Below are 16,496 nucleotides of genomic sequence, written 5' to 3'. Positions count from 1 at the left end.
AGATTGGCCCTCAGCGTTAGATGATGCTAGAATCCCCACCTGTGTATCGTTGCTATTTGTGTTCTTTCCCCATTGTATAACTTAATATTTTTGATAGGCAGGGACTATGCATGATCAATAGCATTTTTAGTGATTAAAATGTATAATGGTGCCATTAATATTCTACATTTTTTTATACATAATGCTGCTAATATAAGTTTATTGTGTATCAAAACATTTACATAGTCATATTGCCAGCAATATTTCTAATAAACATTGAAGAGCACAGACTTTGAAATCTTGGAAACTAGGTTTAAATATCATCTCCACCTTGAAGCCAATCACTTAACTTCTTAGTGATGTCAACGATAAAGTGAAGATACTGGGACCCATTCTGTAGATTTTTTTCTGAGAGATTTAGCTAAATGAGCTATACAGGTTAAGTACCTAAAACAGTATCTGGTACAGAATAATACCTCAGGGTGCGTGTTAGAAGCAGCAGCAGCACTGAATAATTCATTGGGTAAAGCCAAAGGGGTCCTGGGTGAATGCAAATTGAAAAGCAGAATGTTTATTTTTATGACTTGCACTGATGTATAGTCTGTACTGCAGGCCATCTCAATTATACATACCATCTAAAAGTAGGATCGTTTAATACTGATTATATTTCCTGTGACTTATTTTCCTGTTTTTTTCCCTTTCTCTCTATTTAGGTTACCTACATCTCATACTTGCTTTAATGTCCTTTTACTTCCGGAATACTCAAGCAAAGAAAAACTTAAAGAGAGATTGTTGAAGGCCATCACATATGCCAAAGGATTTGGCATGCTGTAAAAAAAAAAAAAAATGAAAAATGAAAAAAAGAAAACAAAAGCAAAACACAAACGGGGGGAGGGATAAATTTTAGTAACTATAAAGGAGGGATAAAATTTGTGGTGATAGTTCCCAGTGCAAAAAGGCTGTAAGATAGTGAACCACAGTAGTCATCTGTGTCTGTGCTTCTCTTCTTTATCGGGGACATATGGGCTGGAACAGCACATTTCAGCTGCTTATATGAACAAATTATTTTTTTTTTTCTTTGCGTGTGTGTGTGTGTATGTGTGTGTGAAAGTATCACATATTCTTTCACTTGTATGTACAGAGAGGTTTTTCTGAATATTTATTTTAAGGGTTAAATCACTTTTGCTTGTGTTTATTACTGCTTGAGGTTGAGCCTTTTTGAGTATTTAAGAAAAATATACACCAACAAAACTACTCTCCCAAGGAAGATATTGCCATCATTTGTAGACTGTGTAACCTTCAAGTATGTGCTATTTTTTGTCCCTGTATCTAACTCAAATCAGGAACTGTATTTTTTAACCATTTGCTTTCGAAACTTGAAGTCTTGGAAACAGTGTGATGCAATTGCTGCTGTTCTAGCCCCCAAAGAGTTTTCTGTGCAAATTCTTAATAAAGATGGAAGGGAGAACTTGGAATGTTTCACTGCAGCCCTCAGAACTTTACTTTAGCAACAGCACAAAAAATTAAAAACAACTCATGCCACAGTATGTCGTCCTCATGTGTCTTGCAGTGAACTGTTCTGTAGCCAGTCCTCTTTCTTAGTATATGAAAGGACAGGGATTTTTTTGTTGTTGTTGTTATTGTTGTTTTAAGTTTACTGGGAAAAGTGCATTTGGCCAAATGAAATGGTAGTTAAGCCTGTTGCAAGGAAGTTGGGAAGTCTGTTCCTTATTATAAACAAAAAGCATGTGAAAGTGCACTTAAGGTAATTTTTTTTTTTTTTACTTATCTGAATTTTAAATAGACAATCCAAAGTCTTCCCTTTGTGTTACCATCATCTTGTCTAATCAGCCATTTTATCAAGGCACGTGATCAGTGTTGCAACATAATGAAAAGGATAGCTACTATGCCTTGTTTTAGTTAATCATACAGTAAGCAAACCTGGTATTACTCCTAAGGCCTATTTACATTGTGTATCCCCAAAGATAAAATTTTACTTCAGAAAGTGTTAAAGATTACTTTCATGTGCTATGGAAAAGTACAAATAGGTTTAAATTACTAAATATTCAGAAGTGAGTAGTTTCCCCTTTCCTGGTCTTCTGTGTCTGTGATGTTAATCTTTTATTGCAATCTAAAATAAAAGGATTATGTATTTTTAACTAAGGAGAGACATATCGATATATATCTTCTTGCTACAAGCTATAGCTGATGTGCTGCGCTTGTGCCTTGGTGATTGTTTTAACTATTACAGCTCAACCTGATGATTTGTTTTAGATTGGCATGAAAAATGTAGCTTTCAAATCATTGGAGGGGAAACCGTGTCTTTTAGGATTATTTTAATAAATTATTTTAGTAATTGAGACAGAAATGTTATGTACCATAATGCTAAATAAAACAGTGGCATTTTCACCATAATTTAGTGGGAAAAGAAGACCGTGCTTTCTATATTATTATAAGGCAATATGGGTTTCTTGTGGGCCAACCTTTAGAACACTGTTAAGGTATATACGCTACCTTGATGCAATGGACCCCCATGAAACTACAGTCATATTAAAGGGCCTCTCATCCATTGTGCTTCTTATGTGTAATGCAAGTGATAGCAGCAGAAATCAAGTACTCTGGGGACATTTTATGTAATAAATTTGTGAAGAAATTTGTACTCTTCAATTCTCTCAGGTTTTATTATCACTACAGTACTGAAGTTACGTTGAAATACCATATGAAGAAAATTCAGATGGTAAATGAGTATAGATTAGCATAGAATTCACACCAAATAGTATTGAAATTCCATTTCAACCAGTCAAACATTAAATCTACTTTTAAAAGTTTTAAGAAAAAAAGACATCGATGGGCTAGACTCTGTTCCCAATTGCTCAGTCATCAATTACCCTGGGCGTGTCACCCCTTCCCGGCATCGCTGATGCCCTTTCACTAGTGTTGACTAAAATGTCACTGAACAGTATTTTAAGGAAAACAATAATGGCTACTCTATCCCAAATGTCATGTTTTAAAAATACCTTTTAGCCCAGATATTCTTTACATATTTTGGTTTTCTGTCAAGCAGCCCACAATCTCAAGGAATCTCTTTGAGTGGGCAGAGGGGAAGATGGACCAAAAACTAATTGGCTTTCCAAATAAAATAAAACAACTTTTTACATTTTATTATTATAGAAAACTTTAAACATACAACATGAAAACAGCCTACAGCCAAACCTTTCTGGAGCCTGGCAGCTCTTGCAAATCCATTGGGTATCCTGACTGTATACTACTTTCCTGGTCTATGGCTAATTGCATGATAAAATCCAATAACAGTTTTTTTAGCTTAATTTTTGATGTATCTCTATGTAGGGAGAAATACATTAAAAAGAAACTTGAAAATGGGACCTCCAACAGGACCCCCTGATGTTGTCTGTACTCCCTTGGCACGGGTATTTGAAAGGACAATTGGCTGTAATTTGGAAACAGCACTCCCTGTTCCTTAAGAACATGGCCATACCAGCATAGCAGATGTTTTTTAAGGGTTTTCTCCATCTCATACAAACTGTTAGAGGAAGAAGTGTCTTCCCAAGGCTATCTGAAGTCTTGAATCTCTACCTGCTTACCTTAAAAGTATTTTCCAGCCTTCCACCAGCCTCTCTCTAGGAACTGTATCCTTCCCGCCCCTCCCTTTAACCCCACTGCCATCGAGTTGATTCCAACTCATAGCGACCCTATAGAACAGGGTAGAACTGCCCCATAGAGTTTCCAGGGAGCGCCTGGCGGATTCAAACTGCTGACCTCTTGGTTAGCAGCCAGAGCACTTAACCACTACGCCACCAGGGTTTCCACTAGCCACCAAAGAATCCTCAAACACACTTTTCATGTGCCACCTCTCATCTTTGTTTTTACCAGAGGATTAAAAGAATTACCTGTGGAGGTTGTTACAATCCTCCCTCCCCCTTCCCTGTGCAAATCCAGGGGGTTGACGTTTGTTAACCACTGCAAGAATTTGATGCAGATACAGGGTGGATCTCAGTGTGAGAAATGTTGGAACTGAAACTGTTCTCATCAGGGATACTGATAACCTAATAGTCAAAGGCAGGAGCTCTTATATTTAACCCCAAGAACACCGAACTTGGGCTGCTACTTTTCTACAGCGCTTTAAGTCTCAACTAGTTCCTCTTCCATGTCTAGGCCTTAGATGTTCTACTGTAATCCTACTTAAAGTTCTTGTCTCTACTTGTCCAGTCTCTGGGCAGCCTCACCCACTCCTGAAAATTCTTGTACATATTCATGTCTTTTATTCAGACCTCTTTTCCCAGGATATCTTTCGGGTAGCTCTTAAGTCAGTACACCTAGAAACAAAACTCTTCATCTTGTGTCTCTCCCCACCTTACTTTGTTCCTTCCTTAAAGCATCATCTTTAACCCAGTCATCTAGTAGGGGTCACTGGATTTCTTATGGAGGGTCTTGGAGGGGGGTCTTGGGGGCCACCCTAGATAAGATCCTTTCCACATTTTAGTGCTTTATTTATGAGACTTGTGTTTAAAACTTTTTCAAAACCTAAAAAAGTTCAAAAACATTGCATGGAGTATAAGCAAATTGATGGTGAATACTGCTGTACCCTTCTACTCAGTGTGTCACAACTTGAATGATTGAAAACAGGCCAGCATGTAGTAGAATGATCAAGGAAGCTTCCTGGTTTCTCACGAAAGTACCCGTCTGTCTCCTTGGATGCCCACCCCCACCCCAAGTCTGGCAAAAGATTTTTATTTTTAAATATTTGAATAGTTAATGGCTAAGTACTTGTTCCTTCATGAGGAAGCTCCCTAGAACCACTGGCTCTGTCTTTTCAGCCCCAAAAAGGGAAAATCAGCAAGAGGGAAAGAAAACAGGGCCTTAAGAGCAAGATTCTTGTGTGACTTCCCTCCCCTGCCGCTGTGTCTGGCAGTCAGGACCCTTTGTGCAGCCACCTCTTCTGTGGCAACACGATTTCCCTCTCTCCCGATGGGGAGGGGGCTGGCATCTTGCATCATCCTACTGCTGCCAGCCACTCAAGCCTTTCAAGGAGCAATCCTCAGCCAGATATACTTCCCATACTAAATGAACCACGCACTGTGATCGCTTTGCCAGAGCCTCGTACCTATACTTAGCGTTTACTTTTGCAGTGCCTACTAAGTACCTTGTATAAGTGAAATAATTTCTTCTTCAGATTTCACCATGGTTCAAGAGGTTATGCACCTTGCTCAAAACGTACAGCTAGTATACAGATGAACAGAGCTTTGGACTCAGTCCTGGGTGACACTATTTGTCATCTTGCCACACAAAGTCCAGTCGATTCCGATCATAGCTACCCTATAGGACAGAGTAGAACTGCCCCATTGGGTTTCCAAGGAGTGGCTGGTGGATTCAAACTGCCAGCCTTTTGATTGGCAGCCAAGCTCTTAACCACTGTGCTACCAGGGCTCCCAGTCAACTCTCTAATCAATATTAGGCTCAGCTAGCTGAACAGGACCTGGGGTAATTATCCTAGCCACCTTCCAGTCTTCAAGAAACCATAGAAAATAGGATGAGATGTGTCTGGTAAACAGCACACAGAGTGGATGAGAGTGCAGCCTTTGGAGTCAGATGACTGGGTTTCAGTCCTAATCCTGCCCTTCTTTTGGCTTGTATTACCCTACCCAAGCCTACCTCATTTCTGTAGTCAGGGTTCAGTGAGGTTGAGATACGGATACTGGACAATCTGTTGCAGGGTATCTCGAGAGAGTATGAGATGAGTTCTCCCAAAGGGGAGTCTATTGAGAGATTGGCGGTGTTTTTCAAGAGTTGACCATCATCCACCTCAACGTGGAGCATTGGCTTGTCCCCTCGTCTTTGTTTTTTTAATTAAGATATAATTCACACCCACAAAGTACAGTCTTCTAAAGTGTACAGTTCAGCGGTTTTTAGTACATTCACAACGTTGTGCCACCATCACCACTATGTAATTCCAGGACATTTTCATCATGCCCCCAAAGAATTCCTCTCCCCACAATTTCTCCACCCCCAAGGCCCTAGCAACCTCTAATCTATAATTCTTTCTATGAGTTTTCCTATTTTGGACACTTCGTATAAGTGGAATCATACAATATGTGGCTATTTGTGTCTTTTTTTCCCTTAGCATTAATATATTTGAGACATTTATGTTGGAGCATGTGTCAGTACTTCTTTTTATGACTGAATAATATTCCATTGTATTTATATGCTGTATCTTGTTATATCCATTCAGCTGATGAAGATTTGGGTTGTTTCCACTTTTGGGCTATTATGAATAATACTGTGAACATTCATGTACTAGTTTTTGTATGGACATAAGTTTTCATTTATCTTGGGTATATACCTGGGAGTGGAATTGTTGGGTCATTTTAGGTAACTATCTGCATTTGAGGAACTGCCAGTCTGTTCCAAAGTGGCTGCACTATTTTACACTCCGACTAGTGTATAAAAAAAAAAAAATTTCTCCGCATCCTCAATGACACTTGTTCTTTTTATTATAGCCATCCTAGGGGGTGTGAAGTAGCAGCTCATTATGGTATTGATTTTGTATTTCCCTAATGGAGCCCTGATGGCACAGTGGTTAGGAGCTCGGCTGCCAACCTAAAGGCTGGCAGTTCAAATCCACCAGCTGCTCCTTAGGAATCCTATGGGGCAGTTCTACTCTGTCCTTTAGGCTTGCTATGAGTCGGAATCAACTCGACAGCAACAGGTTTGGAATGACTAATGATGTTGAGAAGCTTTGTATGTGCTTATTGGCCATTTGTGTATCTTTGGAGAAATGTGTTGTCAGATCCTTTGCCCTTTTTTAAAATTGGGTTATACGTCTTTATTATTGAGTTGTTTATATATACTGGATTGAAAAAAACGAAAGACAGTTGTCGTTGAATTGACTGACTCGTGGTGGCCTTAAGTTTCAGAGTAGAAGTGTGCTCCATAGGGTTTTCAGTGGCTGTGATCTTTCTGAAGTAGATCGCCAAACCTTTCTTTCGAGGCGCCTCTGGGTGGATTCAAACCTCCAACCTTTAAGTTAGTAGCTGAGCACTTAACCAGTTTGCACCACTCAGGGAGTCCTGTATTCCGATACTAGTCCTTTATCAGAAAAATAACTTGCAAATTTTTTCTCCTAGTCTTTGAATCATCTTTTCACTTTCGTGATGATCTTTGAATCACAAAAGTTTTAATGTTTGATGAAGTCCAGTTTACCAAAATTTTTGTTTGTGTTTGTGATTTGGGTGTCATGCATGTATAAGAAACCATTGCTTAAGCCAAGTCACAAAGATTTATGCCTGTTTTCTTCTAGGAGTTTTATGATTTTGCTCTTACATTTAGGTATTTGGTCCATTTTGTGTTAATTGGATCAAATTTAGGTATTTGATCCATGTTTTGCATATGGTGCATGGTAAGGCTCCAACTTTATTCTTCTGCATGTGGATATTCAGTTGTCTAAGCACCATTTGTTGAAAAGACTATTTTCCCCATTGAATGGTCTTGGCATCCTTGTCAAAAACTAGGTGACCATAAGTATAAGAGTTTGTTTCTGGATTCTCAGTTTTATTCCATTGATCTATATGTCTGTCATTATACTAGTACCACATATTCTTGATTATTGTAGCTTTGTAGTAAGTTTTGGAATTGGGACATGTGAGTCTTGCAACTTTGTTCTTATTCAAGGTCATTTTGGCTGTCCTGACTTCCTTGCAATGACATATGAATTTTAGGATCAGTTTGTCAATTTCTGCAAAAAGTGCTGCTGGGATTTTGATAGGGGTTGCATCTGTAAATTTGGGGAGTATTACCATCTGAACAATATTAAGTCTTGCAGTCCATGAACATGAAATGTCTTTCCATTTACATAGGTGTTCTTTAATTTTTTTCAACAGTATAGTTTTCAGCGTACATGTCTTAAACGTCTTTGGTTAAATGTATTTTTAAGTATTTTATTTTTTTGATACGATTATAAACGGTATTTTCTTAATTTTGAAAAAAAATTTTTTTTTCATTGCTGGTATATACAAATACAATTGGCTTTTGTATATTGATCTTATATCCTGCAACTTGCTCAACTCATGTATTAGCTCTAGTTAATTTTTTCCCTTAGGATTTTGTATATTCAAGATCATGTCATCTTTGAGTAGAAAAAGTTTCTACTTCTTTCCAATCTGAATGTCTTTTATTTCTTTTTCTTGCCTGAATACCTTGGCTAGAGCCTCCAGTGCAATGTCAAATAGAAATGGTAAGAGCAGACATTCCTGCTTTTGATTGTAGAGGGAAAGCATTAAGTTTCACCATCAAGTACGATGTTGTTCTTAGTTGCCATCGAGTTAGCTCTGACTCATGGCAGCCTTATGTGTAATATAACAAAATGTCGTAGGTAATCTTCAGGATCATTGGTATGTTTGAGTCCGTTGTTACGGCTATTGTGTCAAGACATCTCATTGAGGGTTTCCCTCATTTTTGCTTACCCCTCCACTTTACCAACCACAATGTCCTTTCCTGGTAATTGGTCTTTCCTGATGACGTGTGCAAAGTAAGCAAGCTGAAGTCTCACCATCCTCCCATTTAAGGAGCATTCTGGATGTATTTCTTCTAAGACCGATTTCTTCACCCTTCTGTCAGTCCGCAGTATATTCAGTATTCTTCACCGGTACAACAGTTTGAATGCATCAGTTCTTCTTCTGTCTTCCTTTTTTCACTGACAACCTTTTATCAGCTGAGGAAATTACCTTTTATTCCTAGTTTATTGAGTGTTTTTATCATGAAAGGGTGATGGGGTTGTCACATGCTGCTGCTTTGTTGAGATGATCATGTTGTTTTTGTCCTTTATTAATGTGGTGTATTACACTGAATCAACCTTGCATTCCCAGGATAAATCCCACACTGCAGTTTTCAAAACGGACACACACATACGTATTTACTGTTACTACCATGAAGATAAATCAGTTAATTGAAAATATATGAAATGTAATGTGTATTAACTTTTGAAATGTGGTATATCTTAACTCATTGATCCCCATTTCAGGACCCATCACTATGCCTGATATTGCTGAGTTCAGCTCACTTTGCAGTGGGTCCAAAAGAGCACAGTAATGAGATCAGATCTGTTTCTTGAGGCCAATGAGGAGGTACCCTTGCCCCAGAGACAATAACCACAGGCAAGAAGATAACCTCCAGGCGCTTTGAGGTGTGATTAAGCAGAGGTTCCCAGCTTGCCACAGTGTAACGGTGTACACTTAGGCCTTGTCAAATAGAAGTTGTCCAGTTATCTAGAAATGCAGTTCAGAAGTCGCCCCTGGCATGTTTGCATCTGGCATAGACCCAGCAAAAACACGCCACTCACTTTCAATACTTGTTAATAGGACTGAAATCTTTTTCAAATTTACATTGTGTTCCCCAAAATGTTCATCATGATTCCATAGTGCCTGTTTTGATTCCCTTCATTATTGCCTAACTCCCTCCTTAAACCATAAGCTCTATAAGAGTAGGAACGTGTCTCTTTTCTTCACCCCAACGCCCAAGACATGTTTGTTGAATGAATGAATGTATGAGTGAAATTATGATTGTAAAGCCAGAAGGCCTTCCTAGGTATATACCCTACAGACCTAAAAGAAGTGACACAGACAGACATAATATGCACACTGTGTTCACTGGAACACTAGCAAAAAGATGGAAACAACCTAAGTGTTCACCAACAGATAAATGGATAAACAAGATGTGGTACATACATATAATAGAATACAGCCATATAGAATAATGATGTCCTCGAAACATAATGTGGATGAATCTGGAGGACATGGCTGAGTGAAATAAGTGAATCACAAAGGGACAAATTTTAGGATCTCATTTTATAAAAAGACAAAAATAGCTACACACACAGAAACCAGTGTTCATTGGTGGTTACCAGGGATGGGAGGGGGGAGAGGAGAAATGACTTTTTAGAAAGCAGACTCATTTTTGGTGATGGGAAAGGTAACACTGAATGTGAGTGAATTGTGCACAGTTTGACCAAGGTAAATGATCTCGTTAAGAAGTACACAAGAAAAAAAGGACATTTTATGTAATTGTTAAGGCATATGATTTTGCAACAATAGCAACAACAACCAAAAAATTTGTGTGTGGCTACATATGTACAGGCATACCTCATTTTATTGCACTTTGCTTTGTTGTGCTTCACAGATACTGCGTTTTTTACAAATCTTGAAGGTTTGTGGCAACTCTGTGTCGAACGAGTCTATCGGCGCAATTTTTCCCACAGCATGTGCTCTCTTCGCGTTTCTGTGTCACATTTTGGTAATTCTCGCAATATTTCAAACTTTTTCATTATTATTATATCTGTTATGGTGATCTGTGATCAGTGATCTTTGATGTTAATATTGTAATTGTTTTGGGGTGCCATGAACCGTGCCCATATAAGACAGTGAACTTAATCGATAAATGTTGTGTGTGTTCTGACTGCTCCACCGACCGACCATTCCCCCATCTGTCTCCTCTCCTCAGGTCTCCCTGTTCCCTGAGACACAACAATATTGACATTAGGCCAAGTAATAACCCTACAATGACCTCCAAGTGTTAAGTGAAAGGAAGAGTCTCTCAGTTTAAATCAAAAGCTAGAAATGATTAAGCTTAGTGAGGAAGGCATGTGGAAAGCCGAGATAGGCTGAAAGCTAAGCCTCTTGTGCCAGTTAGCCAGGTTGTGAATGCAAAGGAAAAGTTCTTGAAGGAAATTAAAAGTGCTGCTCCAGTGAATACACGAATGATAAGAAAGCAAAACAGCCTTACTGCTGATACCTAGAAGGTTTTAGTGATGTGGGTAGGGGATCAAACCAGCCACAATATTCCCTTAAGCCAAAGCCTAATCCAGAGCAAGGCCCTAACCCTCAATTCTATGAAGGCTGAGAGGTGAAAAAACTGCAGAAGAAAAGTTTAAAGCTAGCAGATGTTCACTCGTGAGGTTTAAGGAAAGAGCCCGTCTTCATAACGTACAAGTGCAAGGTGATGCACCAAGTGCTGATGTAGAAGCTGCAGCAAGTCACCCAGGAGATGTAGCTGACTGATCAAGGCGGCTGCACTAAATCACCCAGGAGACGTAGCTGACGGATCAAGGCGGCTGCACTAAATCACCCAGGAGACCTAGCTGACGGATCAAGGCGGCTGCACTAAATCACCCAGGAGACGTAGCTGACGGATCAAGGTGGCTGCACTAAATCACCCAGGAGACCTAGCTGACTGATCAAGGCGGCTGCACTAAATCACCCAGGAGACGTAGCTGACTGATCAAGGCGGCTGCACTAAATCACCCAGGAGACCTAGCTGACTGATCAAGACGGCTACACTAAATCACCCAGGAGACGTAGCTGACTGATCAAGGTGGCTGCACTAAATCACCAAGGAGACCTAGCTGACGGATCAAGGCGGCTGCACTAAATCACCCAGGAGACCTAGCTGACGGATCAAGGCGGCTGCACTAAATCACCCAGGAGACCTAGCTGACTGATCAAGGCGGCTACACTAAATCACCCAGGAGACGTAGCTGACTGATCAAGGCGGCTGCACTAAATCACCCAGGAGACGTAGCTGACTGATCAAGGCGGCTGCACTAAATCACCCAGGAGACCTAGCTGACTGATCAAGGCGGCTGCACTAAATCACCCAGGAGACGTAGCTGACTGATCAAGGCGGCTGCACTAAATCACCCAGGAGACCTAGCTGACTGATCAAGGCGGCTGCACTAAATCACCCAGGAGACCTAGCTGACTGATCAAGGCGGCTGCACTAAATCACCCAGGAGACCTAGCTGACTGATCAAGGTGGCTGCACTAAATCACCCAGGAGACCTAGCTGACTGATCAAGGCGGCTGCACTAAATCGTCCAGGAGACGTAGCTGACTGATCAAGGTGGCTGCACTAAATCACCCAGGAGACGTAGCTGACTGATCAAGGCGGCTGCACTAAATCACCCAGGAGACCTAGCTGACTGATCAAGGTGGCTGCACTAAATCACCCAGGAGATGTAGCTGACTGATCAAGGCGGCTGCACTAAACGGTAGATCTTCCATGCAGAGGAAGCAGCCTTGTATTGGAAGAAGATACCATCGAGGACTTCCATAGCTAGACGGGAGAAGTCAGTGCCTGGTTTCAAAGGACAGGCGACTCTCTTGTTAGGGGCTAATGCACGTGGTGACTTTAAGCTGAAGGCAGTTCTCATTTACCATTCTGAAAATCCTAGGGCCCTTAAGAATTACTTTAAATCTACTCTGCCTGTGCTCTGTAAATGGAACAACAAAGCCTCTATGACAGCACACTGTTTAAAATATGGTTTACTGAATATTTTAAGCCCACTGTTGAGACTTTCTGCTCAAAGAAAAAGATTCAAAATATTAGAGCCCTGTTGACACAGTGGTTAAGTGATACAGCTGCTAACCAAAAGGCTGGCAGTTCATCCACCAGCTGCTCCATGGAAACCCTATAGTACAGTTCTACTCTGTCCTCTAGGGTTGCTCTGGGTCGGAATCAACTCTAAAGCAACGGGTTTGTTTTTTTGTTTTTGTTTTTTGGGGGGGGGTTCCAAAACATTGCTGCTCATTGACAATGCACCTGGTCACCCAAGAGCTCTGATGGAGATGCACAAGGAGATTAATGTTGCTTTCATGCCTGCTAACACAACATGCATTCTGCAGCCTGTGGATTAAGGAGTAATTTTGACTTTCAAGTCTTATTATTTAAGAAATACATTTTATAAGACTCTAGCAGCCATAGCTGCCACTGGAGCCCTGGTGGCACAGGGGTTAAGCATTCAGCTGCTATCCAAAAAGTCAGCAGTTCAAATCCACCAGTCACTCCTTGAAAACCTTACTGGGCAGTTTTACTTTGTCCTATAGGGTCTCTGTGAGTTGGAATTGACTCTACAGTAATAGCTGCCATAGTGATTCCTCTGATGTATGTGGGCAAAGTAAAATGAAAACCTTCTGGAAAGGATGTACCATTCCAGATGCCATTAAGAACATTAGTGAGTCATGGGATGATAAAACTTTAGTGGATGAGAAGTTGCTTCTCACGGATGAGCAAAGGAAGTGGTTTCTTAGGAAGGAAGCTACTCCTGGTGAAGATGCTGTGAACATTGTTGGAATGACAAGAAAGGATTTAGAATATTACATGAACTTAGTTGAAAAAGCAGCAGCAGGGTTTGAGAGGATTGACTCCAGTTTTGAAAGAAGTTCTACTGTGGATAAAGTGCTGTCAAGCAGCATCACATGCCATAGAGATCTTTCAGGAAAGGAAGATTGAATTGAAGAGGCAAACTTTATTTTCATTTTAAGAAATTGCCACAGCCACCCCAGCCTCCAGACCACCACCCTGATCAGTCAGCAGCCATCAGCATCAAGGTGAGACTCTCCACCAGCAAAAAGATTATGACTTACTGAAGGGTCAGATGATGGTTAGCATATTTTAGCAATAAGTTATTTTTTAATTAAGGTATATACATCATTTTTTTTAGAAATAATATGATTAGGGAAGAACTGCCTCCTCAAAGCAGTAAACCTTAATGACAGATGGAGTCAAGCTTTCAGGACCTTCATTTGCTGAGGTGGCACAACTCAAAATAAGAAACAGCTGCAAACACTCATTAATAATTGGAACATGGATAGTATGAGGTATAAAACTAGTAAAACTGGAAGTTGCAAAAAATGAAATGGACTGCATCAAGATCAATATCCTAGGCATTACTGAGCTGAAATGGACTGGTATTGGCCATTTTGAATTGGACAATCATGTGGTTTACTATGCCAGGATAGACAAATTGAATAGGAATGGCATTGTATTTATTGTCAAAAAGAACATTTCAAAATCTAACCTGATGTACAATGCTGTCAGTTATAGGATAACATTCATACACCTACAAGGAAGACCAGTTAATATAACTATTACTCAACTTTATACACCAAGTACTAATGCCAAAGATGAGGAAATTGAAGATTTTTGCCAACTTCTGCCATCCTAAATTGATCATTTAATCAAGATGCATTGATAATTACTGGTGATTGGAATTCGAAAGTTTGAAAGAAGAATGATCAGTAGTTGGAAAATATGGCCTTGGTGATAGAAACGACCTCAGAGATCACATGATAAAATTTTGCAAGATGAACTTCACTGAAAATACCCTTTTGTAACAACATAAACGGTGACTATACATGTGGACATCACCACATGGAATACACAAGAGTCAAATTGACTACATCTGTGGAAAGAGACGATAGAGAAGCTCAATATCATCAGGCAGAACAAGGCCAGGGGCTGACTGCAAAACAGACCATCAATTGCTCATATGCAAGTTCAAGCTGAAGGAAATTAGAGCAAATCCACAAGAACCAAAACACAGCCTTGAGTATATCCTACCTGAATTTAGAGATCATCTCAAGAACAGATTTGACACATCGCTAATGACTGAAGACCAAATGAATTGTGGAATGACATCAAGGATGCCATACATGAAGAAAGCAAAGAGTCATTAAAAAGACAGGAAAGAAAGAAAAGACCAAAATAGATGTAAGGAGAGACTCAGAAACTTGCTCTTGAATGTACAGTACCTAAAGGGAAAGGAAGAAATGATGAAGCAAAAGAGCTGAACAGAAGATTTCAAAGAGAAGACAAAGTACAATAATGAAAAGTGCAAAGACCTGGAGTTAGAAAACCAAGAAGGAAGAAGCTCAGCATTTCTCAAGCTGAAAGAACTGAAGAAAAAATTCAAGCCTTGAATTGCAATATTGAAGCATTCAACTGCTAACCAAAAGGTCAGCAGTTCAAATCCATCAGCCATTCCTTGGAAACTTTCTGAGGCAGTTCTAATCTGTCCTATAAGGTCTCTACGAGTAGGAATTGACTTGACAGCAATGGGTTTTTGGGCAAAAGACTAAATGACGCAGGAAGCATCAAAAGAAGATGGAAGGAATACATAGAGTCACTGTACCAAAAAGAAGTGGTCAATGTTCAACCACTTCAGGAGGTAGCATATGATCAAGAACTCATAGTACTGAAGGAAAAAAATTTGCACTTCACTGAAGGGAATGGCCAAAAACAAGGCTCCAGGAATTGAAAAAATACCAAATTGAGACGCTTCAACAAAATGATGCAGCGCGTGATGCAAATATGTCAAGAAATTTGGAAGAGATCTTCGTGGGCAGCCGACTGGAAGAGATCTATATTTGTGCTCATTCCAAAAGGTCATCCAACCAAATGCAGAAATTATCAAACATTATCATTAATATCACATGCAAGTAAAATTTTGCTGAAGACCATTCAAAAGCAGCTACAGCAATACATTGACAGGGAACTGCCAGAAATTGAAGCTGGATTCAGAAAAGGATGTGGAACAAAGGATATCATTGCTGATAGCAGATGAATCTTAGCTGAAAGCAGCAAATACCAGAAGTTTGCCTGTATTTTATTGATTATGCAAAGGCATTTGGCTGTATGAATCATAACAAATTATGGATAACATTGTGAGGAATGGGAATTCCAGAACACTTAATTGTGCTCATGAGCAGCCTGTGCATAGACCAAGAGGCAGTCATTCCAACAAAACAAGGGGATACTGTATGGTTTAAAGTCAGGAAAGGTGTATGTCAGGGTTGCATCCTTTCACTATACTAATTCAATCTGCATATTGAGCAAATAATCAGAAAAACTGGACTATATGAAGAAGAACGCAGCATCAGGATTGGAGGAAGACTCATTAACAACGTGTGATATGCAGGTGACACAACCTTGCTTGCTGAAAGCGAAGAGGACTTGAAGCACTGATGAAGATCAGACTACATCCTACAGTATGAATTGCTAAAAATCAAAGATATCACTTTGGGGGCTAATGTACACCTGACTCAAGCAGTGGTATTTTCAATTGCCTCATGTCCTTTGAAAACTGGGCAATGAATAAGGAAGACTGAAGAATTGATACCTTTGAATTATGGTGTTGGCAAAGAATATTGAATATACCATGGGGCTGCCAGAAGAAGCAACAAATCTGTCTTGGAAAAAGTAAAGGAGAATGCTCCTTAGAAGCAAGGATGGTGAGACTTCATCTCACATACTTTGGACATGTTATCAGGAGGTACCTGTCCCTGGAGAAGGACATCCTGCTTGGTAAAGTGCAGGGTCACTGAAAAAGAGAAAGACCCTCAACAAGATGGATTGACCCAGTGGCTGCTGAGATGAGCTCAGGCATAGCAAGAATTGTGAGGATGACACAGGACCGGGCAGTGTTTTGTTCTGTTGTGCATAGGTTGCTATGAGTCAGGACCAACTTGACTGCACCTAATGAAACAGTGTTATTTTTCAGTCATAATGCTATCACACACTTAATAGACTACAGAATAGTGTAAACATAACTTTTATATGCACTGGGAAACAAAAAAATTCATGTGACTAGCTCTATTGCAATATTCACCTTATTGCAGTAGCCTAGAACTGAACCCAAAATATCTCCCAGGTTCTTCTTCACATAGTCCAGT

At 39.9% G+C, this 16,496-nt stretch overlaps 1 protein-coding gene across 3 annotated transcripts in view; it reads left to right on the top strand.

Annotated features, from left to right (window-relative positions):
- Window positions 1-16,496, top strand: part of UBE3A (ubiquitin protein ligase E3A) — a 157,881-nt gene that overhangs the window by 129,072 nt on the left and 12,313 nt on the right. For 2 of the 3 annotated variants that reach the window (XM_023539686.2, XM_003420643.4), the window contains one exon: window positions 693-10,426. The exons of the other annotated variant lie outside the window; for it this stretch is intronic. In XM_023539686.2, coding sequence (XP_023395454.1) covers window positions 693-813 — 121 coding nt within the window. In that variant the 3' untranslated portion in view covers window positions 814-10,426. Of the gene's footprint in view, window positions 1-692; window positions 10,427-16,496 lie in introns of those variants that run through there. 3 annotated transcript variants of the gene reach the window in all.

The sequence above is a fragment of the Loxodonta africana genome, chromosome 13, assembly GCF_030014295.1.
Source record: "Loxodonta africana isolate mLoxAfr1 chromosome 13, mLoxAfr1.hap2, whole genome shotgun sequence".
Taxonomy (NCBI): domain Eukaryota; kingdom Metazoa; phylum Chordata; class Mammalia; order Proboscidea; family Elephantidae; genus Loxodonta; species Loxodonta africana.
The sequence above is the reverse complement of the archived record's forward strand: the minus strand, read 5'-3'. Positions and strand labels throughout refer to the sequence as shown.